The sequence below is a fragment of the Oryx dammah genome, unplaced genomic scaffold (assembly GCF_014754425.2).
Source record: "Oryx dammah isolate SB20612 unplaced genomic scaffold, SCBI_Odam_1.1 HiC_scaffold_13, whole genome shotgun sequence".
In the NCBI taxonomy this organism is placed as follows: domain Eukaryota; kingdom Metazoa; phylum Chordata; class Mammalia; order Artiodactyla; family Bovidae; genus Oryx; species Oryx dammah.
Window position 1 is genome coordinate 49239192 of NW_024070197.1, and position 19097 is coordinate 49258288.

The 19097-nt window shown below is 39.6% G+C and overlaps 1 protein-coding gene across 1 annotated transcript; it reads left to right on the forward strand.

Moving 5' to 3' along the window:
• The first annotated feature begins 4996 nt into the window (after nt 1-4996).
• On the forward strand, nt 4997-18437 carry DNAJA2 (DnaJ heat shock protein family (Hsp40) member A2). The gene is made up of 9 exons (XM_040253605.1): nt 4997-5205; nt 6643-6702; nt 6994-7217; nt 9497-9577; nt 9819-9952; nt 11485-11681; nt 15595-15739; nt 15877-16004; nt 16540-18437. Exons 1-9 carry the CDS (start codon nt 5128-5130, stop codon nt 16729-16731), a joined length of 1239 nt encoding a protein of 412 aa, XP_040109539.1. The 5' UTR covers nt 4997-5127; the 3' UTR covers nt 16732-18437.
• The last annotated feature ends 660 nt before the right edge of the window (nt 18438-19097 follow it).

Below are 19097 nucleotides of genomic sequence, written 5' to 3' on the forward strand. Positions count from 1 at the left end.
GCTCCTTGTACTATCTCCTTTACTTGCTGTCACCCAGCCATACTGGCCTCCTTCCTCTAATAAAGCAGGCATGTTCTGCCTTAGGGCCTTTGCTTGCCCACTGCCTGGAAAGTTTTCTCAAATATTCCTGTGGCTAACTCCATCACTTCCTTTACAGTTCAAATGGCACCTTATCAATGAAGTCTTCCCCAAATATTGTAAATAAAAATACTGCCCAACCCCAATACTTCCTTATCTTTCTTCTTTTTCATCTGTTATACCATATATTTACTTGTTTGTTTACCTTCTGTCTTCACCACTAGAATGCAAGTTCTGTAAAGGAAAGGATTTTTTGTTTATGATTGTATCCCTTACCCTAAAGAATGCCCAACACATAATGGGTCCATAATATATATTTGTTGAATGAGTGAATAAATATATAGACATATTTTCCCCATTATTTGTCCCTAAACAAGTGGTTAAACTTTCCAGTTTTTCTGCTTACTATACCATTGCAATGATATAAGCAAACTGAAAAGTTAAATGTGCTAATTGACAAGAAAGGTTTGACATGACAAGGTTTAATAGGTTAGCTGTGGAGCTATACAATGATGTATACCATATGTATATGTGTATGTTTATAAATGTATATATATGTGTGTATATGTGTACATACACACACATATATATTTATATATAGATATATTTGATACTTAAATGTCAATGTAGATTTTGGATGATTTTCCTAATCTATGTTGTTTATTAACAATTGTTCTAACACTTAAGGTATGGAAATTTTATTAAGCAAACCCACAACTTTAGAATATTTTAAGATTATATGCCAGAACAAAAGCATGTGCTCTTCACATGCAAATTGACAAAATGAAAATATTAACAGTATCCTAGAAATGTATCCTATGGAAACAACTAAGAACATGCACAAAAATGAGACTATAAGGCAGTTCATAGAAACACTGTATTGTGTATGTATAATATATACACACACACATACATATATACCCTATATAACCACGCTGTACCATTACTAAACAATCTAGTTTAGGAACTGCAAGGAATGCAGATTATCCAGTGATCCAAACTCCACAATTTTTTTTCTCAGAGTACCAACTATCATCAATTCTAATTGTACTAATATCCTCATGACAAGGGTATGTCTTCTGTATACCCTGACAAATATTTCAACTGGCGTCATCTGCTTTGTACCTTCAAAACTAGTTAGATTTACAGAACATTCCACACAATAGCAAAATAAACATTCAAGTGCACACACACACATGCATACACACACACACACAAACTAGTTAGATAAAAGGCAGAAAGCAAAACTACTGTCTGAACTGCCTGAACCATATATTTAAGGCTATTTAAAATCATGGATCTCATGGTACTGTATTGTTAGTTGTGAACAATATGAATGGCCTTTCTGGTTCATACAGTCTCTCCCTAGTCCTTATCCACCTCTACCCCACTTCCCAATCCCACAAAATTACACAAGCACAGTAAATTTAAAGAAGAAAAAGAAATTGAACAACAATATAAACCTGGCAGAAATCTGAAACCACTCCAACTTCAAACGTTAAATCACTTGCCTAGTGAGAGCAGCCCTCAGATGCACTGTGACTCAGCATTTTATGATGCCTGAAACATGAAATGAGATAAAGATCTTGTTCCCTTCACGGCATTAGCTAAATATGGAGCTAAAGTAAATGAGCTACCTTAAAAATACAAAGTCAGTGGCTGAAAATGTTACAGTGCTCACCCTGACACAGGTTTGACTCAGTATGTGATGACATGGAGGAGAGCACGTGTCAGCTGAAGCACACAGAACTGTTCTGAAATAACTTGTTGACCTATAACATTAGCAAATAACAATGCTGACTACAATTAATGCTCAGAAATGGAGGAATTATTGTAAATAAATGAAAATAAAAATATGAACTGTGACAACTGATTTAAGTCAGGTAGTAAAGTAAATCTGACCTGGGTGGGAGTGGTGGTGGTGGTGGGACTTACCCAGCTATTCTTCACTAGAAAACAGAAGCTAAAATCTAACCAAGGGAAAACCTTTGAAAAAAAAAAATTAAGTAAAACTGGAACAAATAGAAGTTTAATTCTTTATGGACAGAAAGAAAATAAGATGAAAATAAAATAATGAACTATACAAAAGTTGCAATTCAGACAAAGTTTTTAGTTCATAATCTCATGTGGAACAGGAATGGATGGAGGAAGGAGAGAATCTGGTAATCAGCAAGCAGGGAGAACTGGATAGCCGAGATCACTAAGAAGGACTGAGGACTATTCCACATAGGCAATGAACAAAGTTGGGAAATCCCACTTGGAAAGCCAAGAATTTAGATAAAGACAATGAATAGAGATATGGTGACAGTTTATAGGCGAATGGGCAAAAAAAAGTTGCTAATACTTACTTGGTTTTAGCTCCTGTTTTCAGTACTTTATATAAACTCTTTTAATCATCAGAACAAGCCAATGATAAACCCCATTTTACATGTGAGGCAATAGCCTCAGAAGAGTTAAGTAACTTGCTCAAGGTCATGTTGTTAATAAATGGCAGAGCCAGGCTACCAACCTACGTGTTTTAACTCCTCCACAACTTTATATTGCCTCTTATGAACCACTCAAAATGTGAAAAGGAAGTGGAGGAATTGAAATTATCGGGGCCTTTACTGCATTCAAAACTAGACCATCTGCATTCAAAAATAGAAGAGTGAATTTCCCCTAAGGAACCTACTATTGGAGCTCAGACTCACAGCAAAATACCATTCAAGTTCCACAAGCCAATGGTAGTGGGAATTCAAATAAGAAAGCAATGTTCAACTGGTTATGGAGTCAAGAAAGACTTCACTCAAAGAGCAGCATTTTGGTCAGGATTTGAGAAAAGCAGGAGTTAGGTGAAAAGAGAATCATGACTTCAATTACTCCCCAGGGTTTTCAGGATAAATTTCAACTCCTTGGCTTGGCACTCAAAGCCCTCCAAACTAGGTCTGGAGGAATGCCAGGGAGAAGTGGTTTTCCTAAGTGAGATGCCTATGCTGGAGTCTTTATTACTATACTAGTTCAGGTTCCAAAGGATCGGAAGATGTTGTTTTTTCTATCTCCATAAATCATTAGTGAGTTTAAAAGCTAGGCATTATGATTTATTCTTCTGTAACACTCCCCTCCACCAGAACAGGAGACCATACATCTTCAGTTCAGTTCAGTCGCTCAGTCGTGTCCGACTCTTTGTGACCCCATGAATCTCAGCACGCCAGGCCTCCCTGTCCATCACCAACTCCCGGAGTTCACTCAGATTCACGTCCATCGAGTCAGTGATGCCATCCAGCCATCTCATCCTCTGTCGTCCCCTTCTTCTCCTGCCCCCAATCCCTCCCAGCATCAGAGTCTTTTCCAATGAGTCAACTCTTCGCACGAGGTGGCCAAAGTACTGGAGTTTCAGCTTTAGCATCATTCCTTCCAAAGAAATCCCAGGGCTGATCTCCTTCAGAATGGACTGGTTGGATCTCCTTGCAGTCCAAGGGACTCTCAGGAGTCTTCTCCAACACCACAGTTCAAAAGCATCAATTCTTCGGCATTCAGCCTTCTTTACAGTCCAACTCTCACATCCATACATGACTACTGGAAAAACCATAGCCTTGAGTAGATGTACCTTTGTTGGCAAAGTAATGTCTCTGCTTTTGAATATACTATCTAGGTTGGTCATCATCTTAACACGTGGTAAACTGAAAGTCGCTCAGTCGTGTCCGACTCTTTGCGACCTCATGGACTATACAGTCCATGGAATTCTCCAGGCCAGAATACTGGAGTTGGTAGCCTTTCCTTCTTCTTCAGGAGATCTTCCCAACTCAGGGATCAAATCCCGGTCTCCTGCATTGCAGGCGGATTCTTTACCAGCTGAGCCACAAGGTAAGTCCGTGGCTAGGTGCATGGCAAACATTTTTTGAACCTAAATCATGGGCAACAATCACCAGATGACTGTGCGCCCAACCAGGCTGATGATACTATCTAGACCTCTGACTGACTAATTTTAAAGTTATTATATACCAAGTAAGAGGCTTAGGCACTTGATCCAGATGCAAGGGGTGGAACTTGTGGATCTAGATGCTACGAACCAATTGTGAAAGGACATGGGACGATGGTGAAAGTCTAAACAACAGTCCTTAAAAATTTTGCCTGCAATGCAGTAAACCCAGGTTCCATCCCTGGGTAGGGAAGATCCCAGGGAAAAGGGAATGCCTGCCCATTCCAGTATTCTTCCCTGGAGAATCCCATAGACAGAGGAACCTGGCAGGCTCCAGTACCTAGGGTCGCTGTGTCGGACATGACTGAGCCACTAGGCTTAAATGCAGATTAGGAATTAGATGAATTCATTTCATTACATGTGGGTGTGTGATCATGCCTTAAGAAATCATATGTATACACACACACGAGTATTTATAAACGAATGATTTCCCTTAAGACACTGTAAGTAGGGGTATGGGGGAAATACATTAAACAAAATCGGCAAAATGCAGCTAACCGTTGAACAGTTTAATACACTACTTTTGGTGAATACTTGAAAATGCCCTAATAGAAAATACCATTCAAGTCCTACAAGATGTTTTTCATCTTAAGCCCGGAAGGAACCAGACCCATAGGGTCCGCGGGCGGCATCTTTAACTCTTGAGGACGACCTCCGCGAGCCCGGAACAGACTTTCTCTACGGCGGGACTGGAAGTGGACCGAAGAGGCGGGCGTGGGCCTCATCGGCTTCTTTATCCTTTCAGTACACCCAATAAATGCCTCTGGAGAGAGCTAATGTCCCTGAGAGCCCCATGAAGAATTAGTTCTCCGGGTTTCTACGCTGGACCTCATCCGGCGGCCCGTAGCCTCAATCTAGAAGAGTACCCAGCATGCTCCCTCACCACCCGCGACCCCAACGGTCCCCTGAGCTCGCGGCGGGCTCTGCGCAGCGACGTCACGGAGCGCCGTGCGTCGGGTCAAAGTTTAGCCCCACCTCCGCTTCCTCGCTGTCTCCGCCTGCGCTGCCGCCACCTCTGCCGCTGCTTAGGGCCCGGCTCCGCTCCTCCTCCTTCTCCGCCTTCTTTCCTGAGCGCTGCCCGGCCGGCCGCCATGGCGAACGTGGCCGACACGAAACTGTACGACATCCTGGGCGTCCCGCCTGGAGCCAGCGAGAACGAGCTGAAGAAGGTATTGGGGCGCGGGCCGGCTGGGCAAGGTGTGAGGGGCGCGGGCTTGCGCGACTGGGACGGCCAGGCCGCGCTGCGGGGCAGCCCGCGAGCTGGCGGCGGCCGGCCCAGGCTGGGGGCCGGCGGCGAGACCGGCCCTCCTCGGGCCGCGCACTCCGGCCCCGGCTGACCTTGGGCCGCCGTCCCCGCCCGCCCGCCCGCAGATGCAGCAAATAAAACCCACCTCTGCGCAAACACTACGAAAACGCTTCCTTCCTCCCTCCCCCGGCGAGCGCCGGAGGCCGGGCGCTCCCGGGAGGCAGCTGCCTGCCCGGCCTTTCTCGTGCGGAGGTCACCACCCTGGAAAAACAGGTTGGACCAAGGCGCCCAGCGCATCCCAGCCTCAGGAGAGGAGTTGACCACGCCGCGGACGTCGGCGCCCTGGCCGCATCGGGACTGATTTGGGGCCTGGTGGAGGGGTCGAGGCCGCCCCCGCTAGCTGCTTGGGGAAGCTTAGGGATGTTTCCTGGGAGCCGCGGCTGCGGAGCTTCTCCCGGCTTCCTCCCTCGCCTGTCGACCCGGAGGTGGCGTGGGTCTGTGTTTGGGTGCATTGTTCTGTAGGCAGGTAACCCAGATGTTCTCTACACGCTTCAGGAAGAAGCCATGGGTCCCAGCCAAACACCTGAGTGTACACTGACTAAAAATAAATAGAAGGCCTCATTATCGCACTTTGCAGTGCTGCGACTCTTCATCGCAGGATTTCAAAGCATTTTAGACATTTAAGTCCCACAGCATCTTCACGGGGCTTAGAGTATCCGGATTTGTAAGCTTAGAAAAATGAGAATGCTTCTTAGGCAGTGGGACGGGTGCAGTTCAGAGTAAAAGGACTTCCTGTTACCTTACCGGAAATGCTGTTCTCTATTACATAATTCATCTATCTGTGAATGAACGCTTAAGTGGTTTATAGCTCAGTCACCCAAATGTATGCAGCTTCTCGAAGACTGAAGTCACTCCAATTGAGACCGCAGTCAATTCACCGTATGAAAATAAACATGACATAGGAGAGTGTCTTGGCTTTTTCCTGATTCTACAATTAGAGGAGCCATCATGAGCCTGGATTCTTACCTTAGCTTAATTTTTTAGTTTATTGGAGTCTTCTTGGTGTGGTTACTGGCCATCAAAGACGTTTGACAACAGCAAAAATATGGGATGTTTCAGTGTTTTGTTTTTCTCCGTGGTTTTGTTTTATTGTTTGCGTCTGTCTTCAGTATAATGTATTTTCTAATGTAGCTGTTTACTTTGTTATTAGTGAGTAAATGGTATTAAGATGGAAAATGTCCAACAGTGCCAATGGAAGTATTGCTTCTCAGGAATTTGGATGTTAAAGTTAGTACTCAACAAGTCTTTAAACTGGTCTTTGTATGTAACCTTTTTTTTTTTTTTTAATCTTTTATTGAAGGCATACAGAAAGTTAGCCAAAGAATACCATCCTGATAAGAATCCAAATGCTGGTGACAAAGTAAGTTATTTGAGATTTCCCCCCCCCCCCGAGATTTTTGTTTTAAACTTAAATTTCCCTTTTTGGGAAAAAAGGGAATGTTGTAAGGAAAGTCCATTTATGCCCATAGAGCCACATTTTTATGTTAATATTTTGGACTTTATAATAGGGATACTAACATTCTGGGTTGTGGTAGTTGGTAAATAGGACCACCTGTAACTTTTCTTAGAATTAAATGAATTCTAGATTCCTATAGCCTTTCCCTAGTCCTTTGAAAATCCAACTGTTTTCCTTTTTCCTTTTTGTTCATAGTTCAAAGAAATAAGTTTTGCATATGAAGTACTATCAAACCCTGAGAAGCGCGAACTCTATGACAGATATGGAGAACAAGGTCTTCGGGAAGGTAGCGGTGGAGGTGGTGGCATGGATGACATTTTCTCTCACATCTTTGGTGGGGGATTGTTTAGCTTCATGGGCAATCAGAGCAGAAGCCGGAATGGCAGGAGAAGAGGAGAAGACATGATGCATCCACTCAAGTGAGTCTCTCTCGTTTTCTTTAAAAATACTAAGCACTTTTTTCCCAAGTAGAAGTATTCAGTACAGGAGAGGAAAAGTATCAAAAAATATTCTGTCTTTAATCAGAAAAAAAACTTCATTTGCCATACTGTCCTTCTTGGCTAAGTTGAATTTAATAACCTGGATGTTGGTATTTGGTGACAGATCTTAAAGGATGGTTGGAGTTTTTACAGAGTGGGAAGGTGGGTTTTGTATATGCTTCTGAGCCTTCTTGTTTTTAAAATTTCAATTAAGCTCTTTTCTCTGAAGTATTTAAACCTTCTGAGTTAGTTTTAATTTAAAAACTTACAAAGTGAGTGACCATCCGACTGGTTGATTGACATGTTACAGTCACGTGTTACTTGATCCTCAGTGTGAGCTCTCCTAAATTGATTTTCATGGAGCTTGCTGGCTTCAAGCCTGACATTAACCTGCCAACATATGAATGGTATCTTACCTTAACCTTAGACTGTGAACCCAAGACGAAAATAGCTATTTTACTTTGCACATTCTGTGAAATCTTTTTATCTGTTAATTTTTCATGAACCAATAATGGTTTTACTAAATGCATGGCACTGAAGTTCAAGTGTGTATTTACAATGTTTCATATTTTCTAGTTTATACATTTGAGTAGATAAGGGGACCGTAAAGCATGATTTGTTAAAATTTTCATTACAGTGTTTCATTTTGGATGTCTTTATAACATTGCATTCCATGATTTATTTATTCATTCCCTTTTCTGTAGGATGTTACCAGTTTTTTTTTTTCCTGTAATGAATAGTGCTGCTGTATCTTTATATACAGCTTTGTCTCTCATTGGTAGAGATTCCTGGGGAGGTATCAGTGTTTTGAGGCTGATAAATAAATACAACTATATCATCTTTAGAGGGTGTGTCAGTTTAGCCCCACTGGTGGAGAGTGCCAGCTTCACTAGACCATTACCCACATTTTTCTTTCTTTGCCATGTTTATTGAAATAACGATTTTTCTTGCTGACCTCTTATGTAGTGGTGTTGCATACTAATTGCAATTTAATATGTAAGGCAAAGACGACCTACCTATCATGTAAATGGTTGGTTAAAAGTTCTTAGGAAGAGGAGGATAAAAGGCTGATGGAACCAAGTACTTTGGTCTAAGGTCTAGATATGCCATAGTTTAGAAGTGTTGGTAATGTTTTGTCCTTAAGTGCTTTATTCTTACACTATTTAGAATGCATAAAAATTTTAGCTTCGAATGCTGCAAAATAATGTAGGTGCTTTGCAAGGTAGTTTTAACTTTTTTGTTCCTTTATTTAATTTAAAAAAATATTTTTGTTCCTTTGTTTTAAAGTAAATTAAGCAACTTCAGTTTCACTTTACTACTAAAGAAGATTTAAAAATACTATGAGAAGGGTAAAATCAAGTTAAATGCAAGCTGTTTCCAAGTTGTAAATGAATATTTTTGAGACTTTGATATAAATAGATTTTTTTTTTTGAGGTTTATTTGAAAATGAATGGTCCTGCAGTTCAAATATGTTGTGTGAATAAAAGCAAGTTGGGGTTTATCAATTGGGATTTTTAATAGGCTTTTTATCTGGACCATTTGGGGGTCATGGACCCTTTTGAAGTTTTTGTAAAAGTTGCTCAAATTTTGCTTATAATTCTCTGGGTTTTTCAGACATTGAAAGCTTGTAGGCTTTCTATTTGGAAACCTATTCTCTGTTACAGTGTAATAAAGCCAGTTTTGTTTTTTGTTTTTTAAAGACATACCCAATCTGAGTGTATCCCAGAAATTGTAATATAACTTTGTAGCCTTTCTGAATTGTCCTTGAAGGAGACAGAGGCTTACAGTAGAGCATGAACTCCAGAGCTAGACTGCCTGTGTGATCTTGGGCAAGTTACTTAACCTCTCTGTGCCTCAGTTTTGTCCTCTAAGATGAGGATAATAATTTTGCTTCATTCAGAGGGTTGAATTAGGTGAAGGTTTTGTCTAAGGCTAGAAGAAGATGTGATGTTTTGAATTTGTGTAGTTATCAGCTTTATCAGAAGATACAGCACAATCAGTTATTGGCCTGATCCTTTACATTCTGGCTTTAAGTACCACCTGTATTTGTAGCCATAAACAATTTGAGCTACAAAATGAAATCTCACTCAGTTGACTTAATGTAAGATGTTCTTGAATTCTTTGTTTAAAAGGTTATAGTGAAATTAGCTGTATCAGCTAATCCTTTCTTGTATTTAAGACAACTTGGCAAAATTTGAATCTAATTCTTTTCTCCACAGAGTATCTTTAGAAGACCTGTATAATGGCAAGACAACCAAACTACAACTTAGCAAGAATGTACTCTGCAGTGCTTGCAGTGGGTGAGTGTGTTTCCTAGTTATGAAATAAATTTCATCTGTTGTTTGAGTCACATGTTGAGTCTATATCAAATAGAAATTATTCATTATTTCAAACTGACTACCCAACCCAGAACAGTTTCTGATACCTCTGAAAGTTGGTTAAAATACCAGTCTTTGGGGGTTGAAGATGAAGGTAAAAAGCACAATTCCCATTTTTCATGACCTAGAGGGGAAATCTAATTTATACCTATGCTTGCTTTAGCCAAGGTGGGAAGTCTGGAGCTGTTCAGAAGTGTAGTGCTTGTCGGGGTCGAGGTGTACGCATCATGATCAGACAGCTGGCTCCAGGGATGGTACAGCAGATGCAGTCTGTGTGTTCTGACTGTAATGGAGAAGGTATGCACGCCAGTGTTACTCTGCCTTTCTGTTGGAATGGATTGGGAATGCAGAAATTGGAGAGGCTTACAGTTTTTCTTTTTCAACGTGTTTTTATATTCATCATATTGTAAAAGGTAGTTATTTTTAAAAATTCAAAAATATTGTTTCCTTTTGCATAGGCCCAGTGAACACCGATAAACAGTAAATTTATTATGTTGAGTGGAATGTTAGTCTTTTTCCAAAAAGATGGGCAAAGTTTTTTGTCCTTTTGTATTTTGTTGTTGTTTACTTATCCTTTATGTTTTAAAACGTAAAAGGGAGACAGCAAATTGTTCTCATTCTGATAAGTATTTTACTGTAAAATTTAGTTAGCTTTTGAGGATAGATCATTATTATTGAAGCTTATTTTACAGAAGTAAATATTTTAGGGTTTTGTAGGTTAATGGCTTTTGAAACTGCTACTCTACTACCCTTTTAGCACTTTTATAGCCACAGATAATATGTAAATAAGTGGGCATGACTGTCTTCTGGATAAACAGTATTTACAGAAACAAAGGCATGCCCAGCTTGGCCTGCGAGCCTTAGTTTGCTGGCCCAGTTCTAGAGCAGTGCTGCCCAAAAGAAGTTCTCTGCTGGAAAGGTTCTGTGTACGTAATGGCTACTGTAGTAGCCACTGGCCACCTGGGTGTGGCTGAGGAACTGAGCTCTTAATTATTTTAAACTTAAATAACCTCAAGTGGCTTATGGCTGCTATATTGGACAGTTCTAGAACACGGTTTTCCAAATTGTTTCTGAAAGTGACAAGATAATTTTGAGAAGCCACATACCATATTTCCCTCCTGAAGAGTCTTAGTGCATTTTACCTTATTAAAGTTGCTGACATTTCCCACTCAAGAAGTTGGAGTTGACTGAAATCTTTTCCCATGTGCCATTACCATTTTAAGAAACTGGTACTTTGCAGAACATACCTTGCAGAAGCAGTGTTCCTAAAGTCATTTATATGTTACCTAAGCATTAAAGCAAGCATTAAAGTGTGCCAATAATCAGCCATTAGAAATTGATGGTATTTTTTTCATGATATACTATTGTATGACTTCAGTTTTTTTATGCCACTGATCAAATATTTCAGAATACATGGAAGAAAAAACTGTTGGAGTCATAAAGGATGTTTAAATTTTTATTTGGGTTGTTGCTCCATTGTCAAATTTAAATGAAACTAAGACAAAAAGTGAAGCATTTGTAGTTCTAGTGTCTGACCACCCGTTTTGTTTGCTTGATCCTCAGGCTTTGTTTTAACTTTAGGAAGTAGTGTCAGGAGGTAAGATAATGTTATTTAAGATATTTTATACTCTGGAATAGAGTAGCTGGGTCCTTTAGGTAATCTGCAATAAGATGTGAGTTTTGTTCCTAAGAATGTTCATGAAAAGTTCAGGCAGCAGTTTAAAGAAGTACAGGAAATTTATTTAGTGAATAAAGGCATTATCAGGACCTGTCTTACTTAAGAGTGCAATAGTACCCTTGCTGGAAGTTTGAATGACCTCTTTTTCCAGGAGAGGTAATTAATGAAAAGGACCGCTGTAAAAAATGTGAAGGGAAGAAAGTGATTAAAGAAGTCAAGATTCTTGAAGTCCACGTAGACAAAGGCATGAAACATGGACAGAGAATTACATTTACTGGGGAAGCAGACCAGGCCCCAGGAGTGGAACCAGGAGACATTGTTCTTTTGCTACAAGAAAAGGAGCATGAGGTAATTTCCTTTTTGTTTTATTTTTGCCTCAGAAGATCAGAAATGGGTCTTGTATGCAAGATACAGGTTGGTGATGGTTTTGTTGCTAAGTCGTGTCCGACTCTTGCAACCACGTGAACTGTAGCCCCCCAGGCCTCTCTGCCCATGGGATTCTCCAGGCAAGAATATTGGAGTGGATTGCCATTTTCTTCTCCAGAGGATCTTCCCAACCCAGGAATCCAACCTGGATCACCTGCATTGCGGGCAGATTCTTTACCTACTGAGCTATGAGGGAAGCCCAAAATACAGGTTAGATCAGTTTGAGTTCCCTGAAGTAGTACTGAATATAGATGAAGTTGTTAAGTGGTTTGGCTGAGTTCATAAGAACTGACTTGTTCAGTAGACCAGCAAGACAGGTGCTGTCTGAAGCACGGTAGGAGCTGATCTTGGTCCCGGCTCTGCCATTGACTGGCACTGTACTTAAGTAATCCTATTGTGTCTGTTCCCCCGTTTCCTTGTTTATGAAGATAAGGCATTGGACCAGATAATTTAGGCAGCTTAGTTTTCACTGTGAGCTGCTTCGATGGTTGGTGAGTTGGTGACGGTGTCAGTCCTCAGTACTGCTCTGTTGATTTGTTTTACATACTGGGTATCCATGTGAGCTTTTCTTGGAAACAAAGTTCTGCAGTTTTAAAAACATTGCATTTTAAATTTCTCATTCTCTTTTTGGGGGTAAGGGAGGGCAGGGGCATTTTGTGGCTTGTGGGAGCTTAGTTCCTTGACCAGGAGTTGAACCTGTGCCCACAGCAGTGGAAGTGCCGAGTCCTAACCACATGACTGCCAGGGAGCTCCCTGTTTTTAAACTTCTGATTGACTCAGTATTGTATGTGTTAATGCAAGGGTCTTCAATCCCTGGACCTTGAGTGAAGCTTTATATGCTGCTTCCTATCATTCCCCATGCTTGCATTACTGCCTGAACATTGTTACACCACCCCCACCCCACAGCCCAGGAAGAATTCACAAAACTGGTGCCCAAAAGTTTGGGGACTGCTTTGTTAATGTGCATGGGAAAATGAACTGAGCTAACAGTGTGGCCTGGAGTATGTTATTTTGATTATACCATTGCATCTCTATTGTTTGCATGTGCAGTGGGGTATATTATAGACCTTTTCATTCATGAAGAACATGCGTGGAGCTGTGGTGCCCACCTAGTTCTGGAATATAGAAGCATTTGACAGAATCCTGGCTTTGTACTTGATGGCATTGCCATTTTGAGTTCCTTTGGAAGTCTAGATCACAAGTCAGCCACCTTTTTTAGTTCACAGTAAAATTTTCTCCCATATGATGGTAATTTCTACAAATAAATTTTAAAAAGTACTAAGAATCCAATAGAGAATAAAGCCATATTGAGATGCAGATTCTGGGAATTTGATTAGATTCATTCCTTCACTAGACTGGCTTACTACTACACTAGCCTTTCTCAAGGAATGCTAGTCAAATTTATTGCTTCAGCAAATCTGTGAAAGTGAAAATCTATAAATTGCAATATATCTTTTCCTTTTGTGAATATTGCCAAACCTACCAATGACAAGGGTCCCTAGATTGCTTTGGTTTTTTTTTTTTAAGGAATAATTTCTAGAATTCTGTCTTACGGGTTGAAATATTCTGTAAGTATATTGGGTTTTACAAAATAGAAATCACTGTTCTTAGAGACAAGAGACTTAAGTTCTGGCTCCCATGTACTACTAGTTTTGGTTTCCCTGGGCTTGGCTTTGCATACTTAAAAACAAAACTCATCCCTCAGAAAGATAGTGTAGAATCAAATGAGATAAAGAATAACCTGCTCTTTCTGTGGACTGTGAGGAGGTATTTGGAACTAAATCAACCTCTAAAATTATTGGCTACAGTGGAATTGCATGGAATTTCTAACAAACAGCAGATGCTACTGGTTGTCTAAAGTAGAAAATAGAAGATAATAAAGGCTAGAATGGAAGTTCATCTAGTAAGAGGTCAAAGATTTTTCCTTCTTAGTTTTATTGACTGGTAAAGTAAATTTGAGCCCCAAATGAGATTTAAGCATCTTGTTTAATTTATACCACTGAGAATATTCTTAACCCTCTTAAGAAAACTAGTCAATGTTTGAACTAGTTCATGAACAAGCTTGTATTTTGCTTGGGGTTTTTTGTTTAAAAACTCTCAACACTTGTAGGAATTGTGAGGCCATGAGATCAGGGTGGGTTCTGTAGCTTGAAACAAAATGTAAATCTTCTGATAAAAAAAATAGTGCAACTTTGAGAGTAATATGTATGCTTGTGCATCATCTTTCAGTGTACCTGTGTGTGTGTTTCGGTGATTTTGCTGTCATAGTGAAGTTGTACAGCAAAGAACCACAGTGGTGGGTAACATTGGGTGATACTAGTCTCTCCTCTATTTTTCAGAAATTATTTCAGCTTCTAAGTGTTTTATTGTCTGTTTCTTGGTAATCTCATTAGTCTTGTTTTTCAAAAATTTCCTGGCCATGCTTGCCTGTTTATTTTCTGTTTGAATTTTAGCATCTAATTGTCTGATCTAACCACCCTTGTTGCTGGCCCCCTCCCCCACAATAATCAACCCTAATACCATTTTTTTTTTAATTAGTTTGAGTTCCTCTATCCAAGAACATAGTATGTCTTCTTGCTCCTTCTAATATTGCTTTAACTAAATGATACTTGGTTAAGGATGGTTCTTGGAACAATGATATAATGAGATGTACAGAAACACTTCCATTTTACAAATTTGCAAAAGCATTAAAAAGTCCTGCATTAAAGAAACCTTACTTAAATTAATTTTTCCTCCGATTGTAAGAAACACCTCAGTAAACTCAACGTAGGTAATAAAAATTCAGTGGTTCTTAAGCTTTAGTATACATTCGAATCCCCCGGAGGGCTTATTAAAATGACAGATTGCTGGGCCTCACCTTCGTAGTTTCTGATGCAGTGGGTATTGGATGGTGCCCAAGAATGTCCATTCCTAACCAGTTTCCTGGTGCTGCTGAGTCTCCTGGTCCAGGACCAATTGTCAAGATAATGGTTTGAGATTAACTTTACTCGTAGGTAAGTTTAGGAAGATAGTTTAGGAAAAGAGTCTATCTTTCAGATTTCCTTCCCTCTGAATTAACCAGCCAGCCTTATTCTTTGGAAGAGAGTCTATTGAAAAAAATCTAGGTGACTGTTCACTGCAGTTAATTTTATTTCAAGTTAAAAGTTAGTATAGATATTTGAAAATTCTAAGAAGCAGAAGTTGTAAGTTGGGCATATGTGAAATTGGATGTATTTTTTCCTGCATGTTGAATGCTCAGAAACATTTTTTAAAATGCTTGTTGAATAACCTTTGCATTACATAGTCCATAGGCTTATAGTGCATTAATAAGCCAACTTTATTTAGCATTTGGTTTACATTCACCTAAGCAAGTTTTGTATCTTAGGTAAAACTTGTTCATACTTAAATGAAGTGTGGGGTTTGAGCCCTTTTACTGGTTGAGCTTTTTCAGTTGAGCTTAGGCCTTCCCCTTCCCCTCTTAGAATCATGTCTGGAGGAAATTCCAGGTGAACCTGTTCTACAGAATCCCACTGGGCCTTATACACCTTTTCCCTCACCGTTCAGAAATGGGCCATAATTGTAAAATATACTTGGTTCTGTTTTTTAAGCTTCAGCTGTGCCTTATGAGCCATTGTATTCCGAATTCCAGTTCTTTTGTGATCGAAGTTTCTAGCATATTACTTGAGAATAGCTAGATTTCCTTATATATATTGATAAATTTAGGGAACTTAGGGATGGTGGCAATTTGACTTTTGCAGTAAATGGTAGAATTAAGGTTTTGAAATTGATTCAGGTTAAACAGCACAACAGAGCATGCCTCCATAGTTTCGGTATTTCTTGTGTGCTTCATTTGTAGGTGTTCCAGAGGGATGGGAATGATTTGCACATGACATATAAGATAGGACTTGTTGAAGCTCTTTGTGGATTTCAGTTCACATTTAAGCACCTTGATGGACGTCAGATTGTGGTGAAATACCCCCCTGGCAAAGTAATTGAACCAGGTAAATCTTGATTTTTGTCTGATCTAAGATTCTATGTAATCTTCTACAGTGGGTGACTCTCAAAAAACATTTATTATTGAGCACTTGCTTGGGTAAAATTCTTAATATCTTCCCCTATTTATTTACTGAAATAATAGGATGTGTTCGTGTAGTTCGAGGTGAAGGAATGCCACAATATCGTAATCCCTTTGAAAAAGGTGATCTTTACATAAAGTTTGATGTGCAGTTTCCTGAAAACAACTGGATCAACCCAGATAAACTTTCTGTAAGTATTAGGCAACAGATGACTTAAAGTTTAATAATAGTTGTTTCTTTGTCACTTTCCATTTGTTTTGGGTGTTGAGATTAGATCACATCGTTTATTAATTTGAGTGATTGAAGGTCTGGCCTCATTGTTTTTTAAAGTGGAAATAGCTGCTGTAAAAGTTTATGGGGCCAAGTCGGGACTAGTGAAGGCATAAGCAGACGGTGTGAGGTGGGGGTAGGAGGATTGTGACCCTGAAGAGCAGATCTCTTACCCCGGCTGAGCATCTTCTGGTCGTTCATGCAGGAAGACATGTCTAATGTGAAGTTTTCCAGTGTTTACATGTTAGCGATTAAATCTGTTTATTGTTTTCTAATCAGTACATGGGTTGCACAAAAGATGTCTAGATTTGGTCTGTGGGTCATCAATTTGTGATCTCTGGCTTAAAGTGCAAAGATTTTAAATGTCAAACATATACCTTGGATTTTATCAAAAGGGAAATTGATAGTAGATAATAATCTTCAAGCTAATCTTATTTTTGTTCATTTTAATGAAGGAGTTAGAAGATCTTCTGCCATCTAGACCAGAAGTTCCAAATATTATTGGAGACACCGAGGAGGTAGAGCTTCAAGAATTCGATAGCACTCGGGGCTCAGGAGGCGGCCAGAGGCGTGAAGCCTATAATGATAGCTCTGATGAGGAAAGCAGTAGCCATCACGGACCAGGAGTGCAATGTGCCCATCAGTAAACTCTGCAAACAAATTGCACAGGTGGAGTTTCTTTCCACATTGGCCTGGTTTGTTTTCTGCAATCCAGCTGGAGCGTCTGGTCAACCCAGATGAACTGATGGACATCTGTTGGTCTATGTGTAACTTTTAAAATTGGTATAGTATCTACAGAGTGTATAATTTAAACTAACCACAAAGCTTTACATCTTCATTTCGACTGTTCTATAGCAGAATAAAGCACTTGAAAGGAAACAAGACTCCCTTTCACACATGGGTTATAAGTTTCAGTCCTGATATCTGTGCTTGATTTTTATCAGTTTTGTGTAGATTTTATGTTTCATATTTTAAATTCAATTCCCACATTGTAAAGTTTGTGTACAGTTTGTCCTGAAGCTTTGTGTTTGGCTGCACCTGCATAAGCTGCTACAAATAGAATAAAGAATTTCATAGCCTGTATCTATCATTTAGATGCATGGGAAAATGGGCTTTGCACACAATGGGTTTGGAGCTGACTGGGAACAATGGAGAAAATATCATTAGCTGAGCTGTGGTTGTAAAGTTTTGGGCGGGGTTGGGGGGTGTTTCTTTTTCTTTCTTTCTTTTTCCCCCACCCCCACCTGGTTTTTTGTTTTTTTGGTGGTTTTTTTTTTTTTTTTTTTTTTTGGTTTTTTTTTTACCATCTTGTGAAAGGTTTCTGGAACTGAATAATAAAAAGCAGTTGGTGTAAATTACTCTTTGTCTCACATTTTTAGAAAACATATTTTGAACTGTAAAATCTTTCCTTAAACAAGGACATAATTTGAACTGTAAAATCTATCCTTAAACTGGAGAATGTATCCTAGTTCTGGTTCTTAAACAGTGTCTAAAAACCCATTGGCCTGAAGCTTATGCCTCAGGCTCGTGCCCATTTTATAGTTTCAAAAGACTAGAGAAAGTTTGATGTATTGGTAGAAACGGGCTTTATTGGCTTCAATTAATGCTTTGTAGAGTCAGGGACATCTAAGTTATGTAACTCATGATTCTGAGTATAGGGGCCAAGTTAACCTGGCCTCTGTATTTCCCCACCCCACTCTGTTTAAAAAAATAAGGTAACAGCAAATCAATATTAGAACCATGTCTGCATCGAACCTGTTAAAATGCTCTGTTTTCATTAAATGTTAAGTTAAAGATTCTCTTGTCTCCATTAAGTTGAATATTTGAGACTGGGGGAAGCATTGATTACTATTGTTTTACAGAAAGGTAAGACTCAGGCTCGTATAAGAAAAATCAGGTAAAACTACTATGAAAAGGATATACTGCTTTTTCATCTTCTATTATCTTTTCATTCCCAGAGTAGATATTTTTAGAACACACATTTTAGGGAAAAAATAGATCAGTTGTAGATAACATTTGTAAAAGACAAATGGGAGAAAACTGAAAATTAAACATTTTTAATGTTTTATGCCATCCCTGAGCCTATTTGTAGTACTTGTAGTCTATTTCTAGGTCTTCTAGAACCTGAATGAAAAAAAAAAAAAAGGTCCTGACATTAATCAAGGCCTGTGAGGTTTAAATTATTGCCCTATCCACTCTACCTCCATTGTACAAAAACTTTCACAACCAGCCTAGGCAAGCTGCAACAGCATAGCAGTTTTGTATCCAAGGTTGCTTCCCCCACAACACTAAGGGAAAGAAATGCCGTGGCAATGCAAAGTTTGTAGCCTTTCCAATAAAGGTTTGTAAAACAGTTGTACAGTGTAGTCTTTCTTTCAGTTCTATCCAGATTTTGGATTGGAGTAGTGAACTATGTGAAAGTTGCTCAGTCATGTCCTACTCTTTTGTGACCCCATAGACTGTACAGTCCACGGAATTCTCCAGGAATGGGTAGTTGGCTTCAACAGGGGATCTTCCAAACCCAGGTCTCCTGCATTGCAGGCAGATTCTTTACCAGCTGAGCCACCAGGGAAGCCCGAGAATACTGAAGTGGGTAGCCTGTCCATTCAGGGAATCTTCCTGACTAGCAGTCGAACCAGGGTTTCCTGCATCACACGTGGATTCTTTACCAGCTGAGCTACGAGAGAAGGAATAAAACCTTGTTAAGGTTATTTCACTGAAGCTACTGGCTCTTTGAAGAGCATCTGGCTAAAGAATAAGCATGTATCATCAGTACAAAAAACCTTTTCTAATGGCTTTATTGAAATACAATTCATATACCTTTAAATCTACTTTTTAAAGAAAAGTGCAAGGAATTCCCTGGCTGTTCAGTGGTTAGGACTCCATACTTCCAGTGCTGGGGTCCTGGCTTCAATCTGTGGACTGGAAACTAAGATCCCACAAGCCACATGGCCAAATAAAAGGTGTGCAATTCAGTGGGTTTTAGTGTATTCACAGATTTGCAACCATCACC

Excerpts from the sequence above, each read along its gene's own strand:
- DNAJA2 (XM_040253605.1), top strand. The coding sequence starts at position 5,128 with ATGGCGAACGTGGCCGACACGAAACTGTACGACATCCTGGGCGTCCCG. Across the intron at positions 5,206-6,642 it reads GCGAGAACGAGCTGAAGAAG|GCATACAGAAAGTTAGCCAA; the intron begins GTATTGGGGCGC and ends CTTTTATTGAAG. Across the intron at positions 16,005-16,539 it reads TCAACCCAGATAAACTTTCT|GAGTTAGAAGATCTTCTGCC; the intron begins GTAAGTATTAGG and ends ATTTTAATGAAG.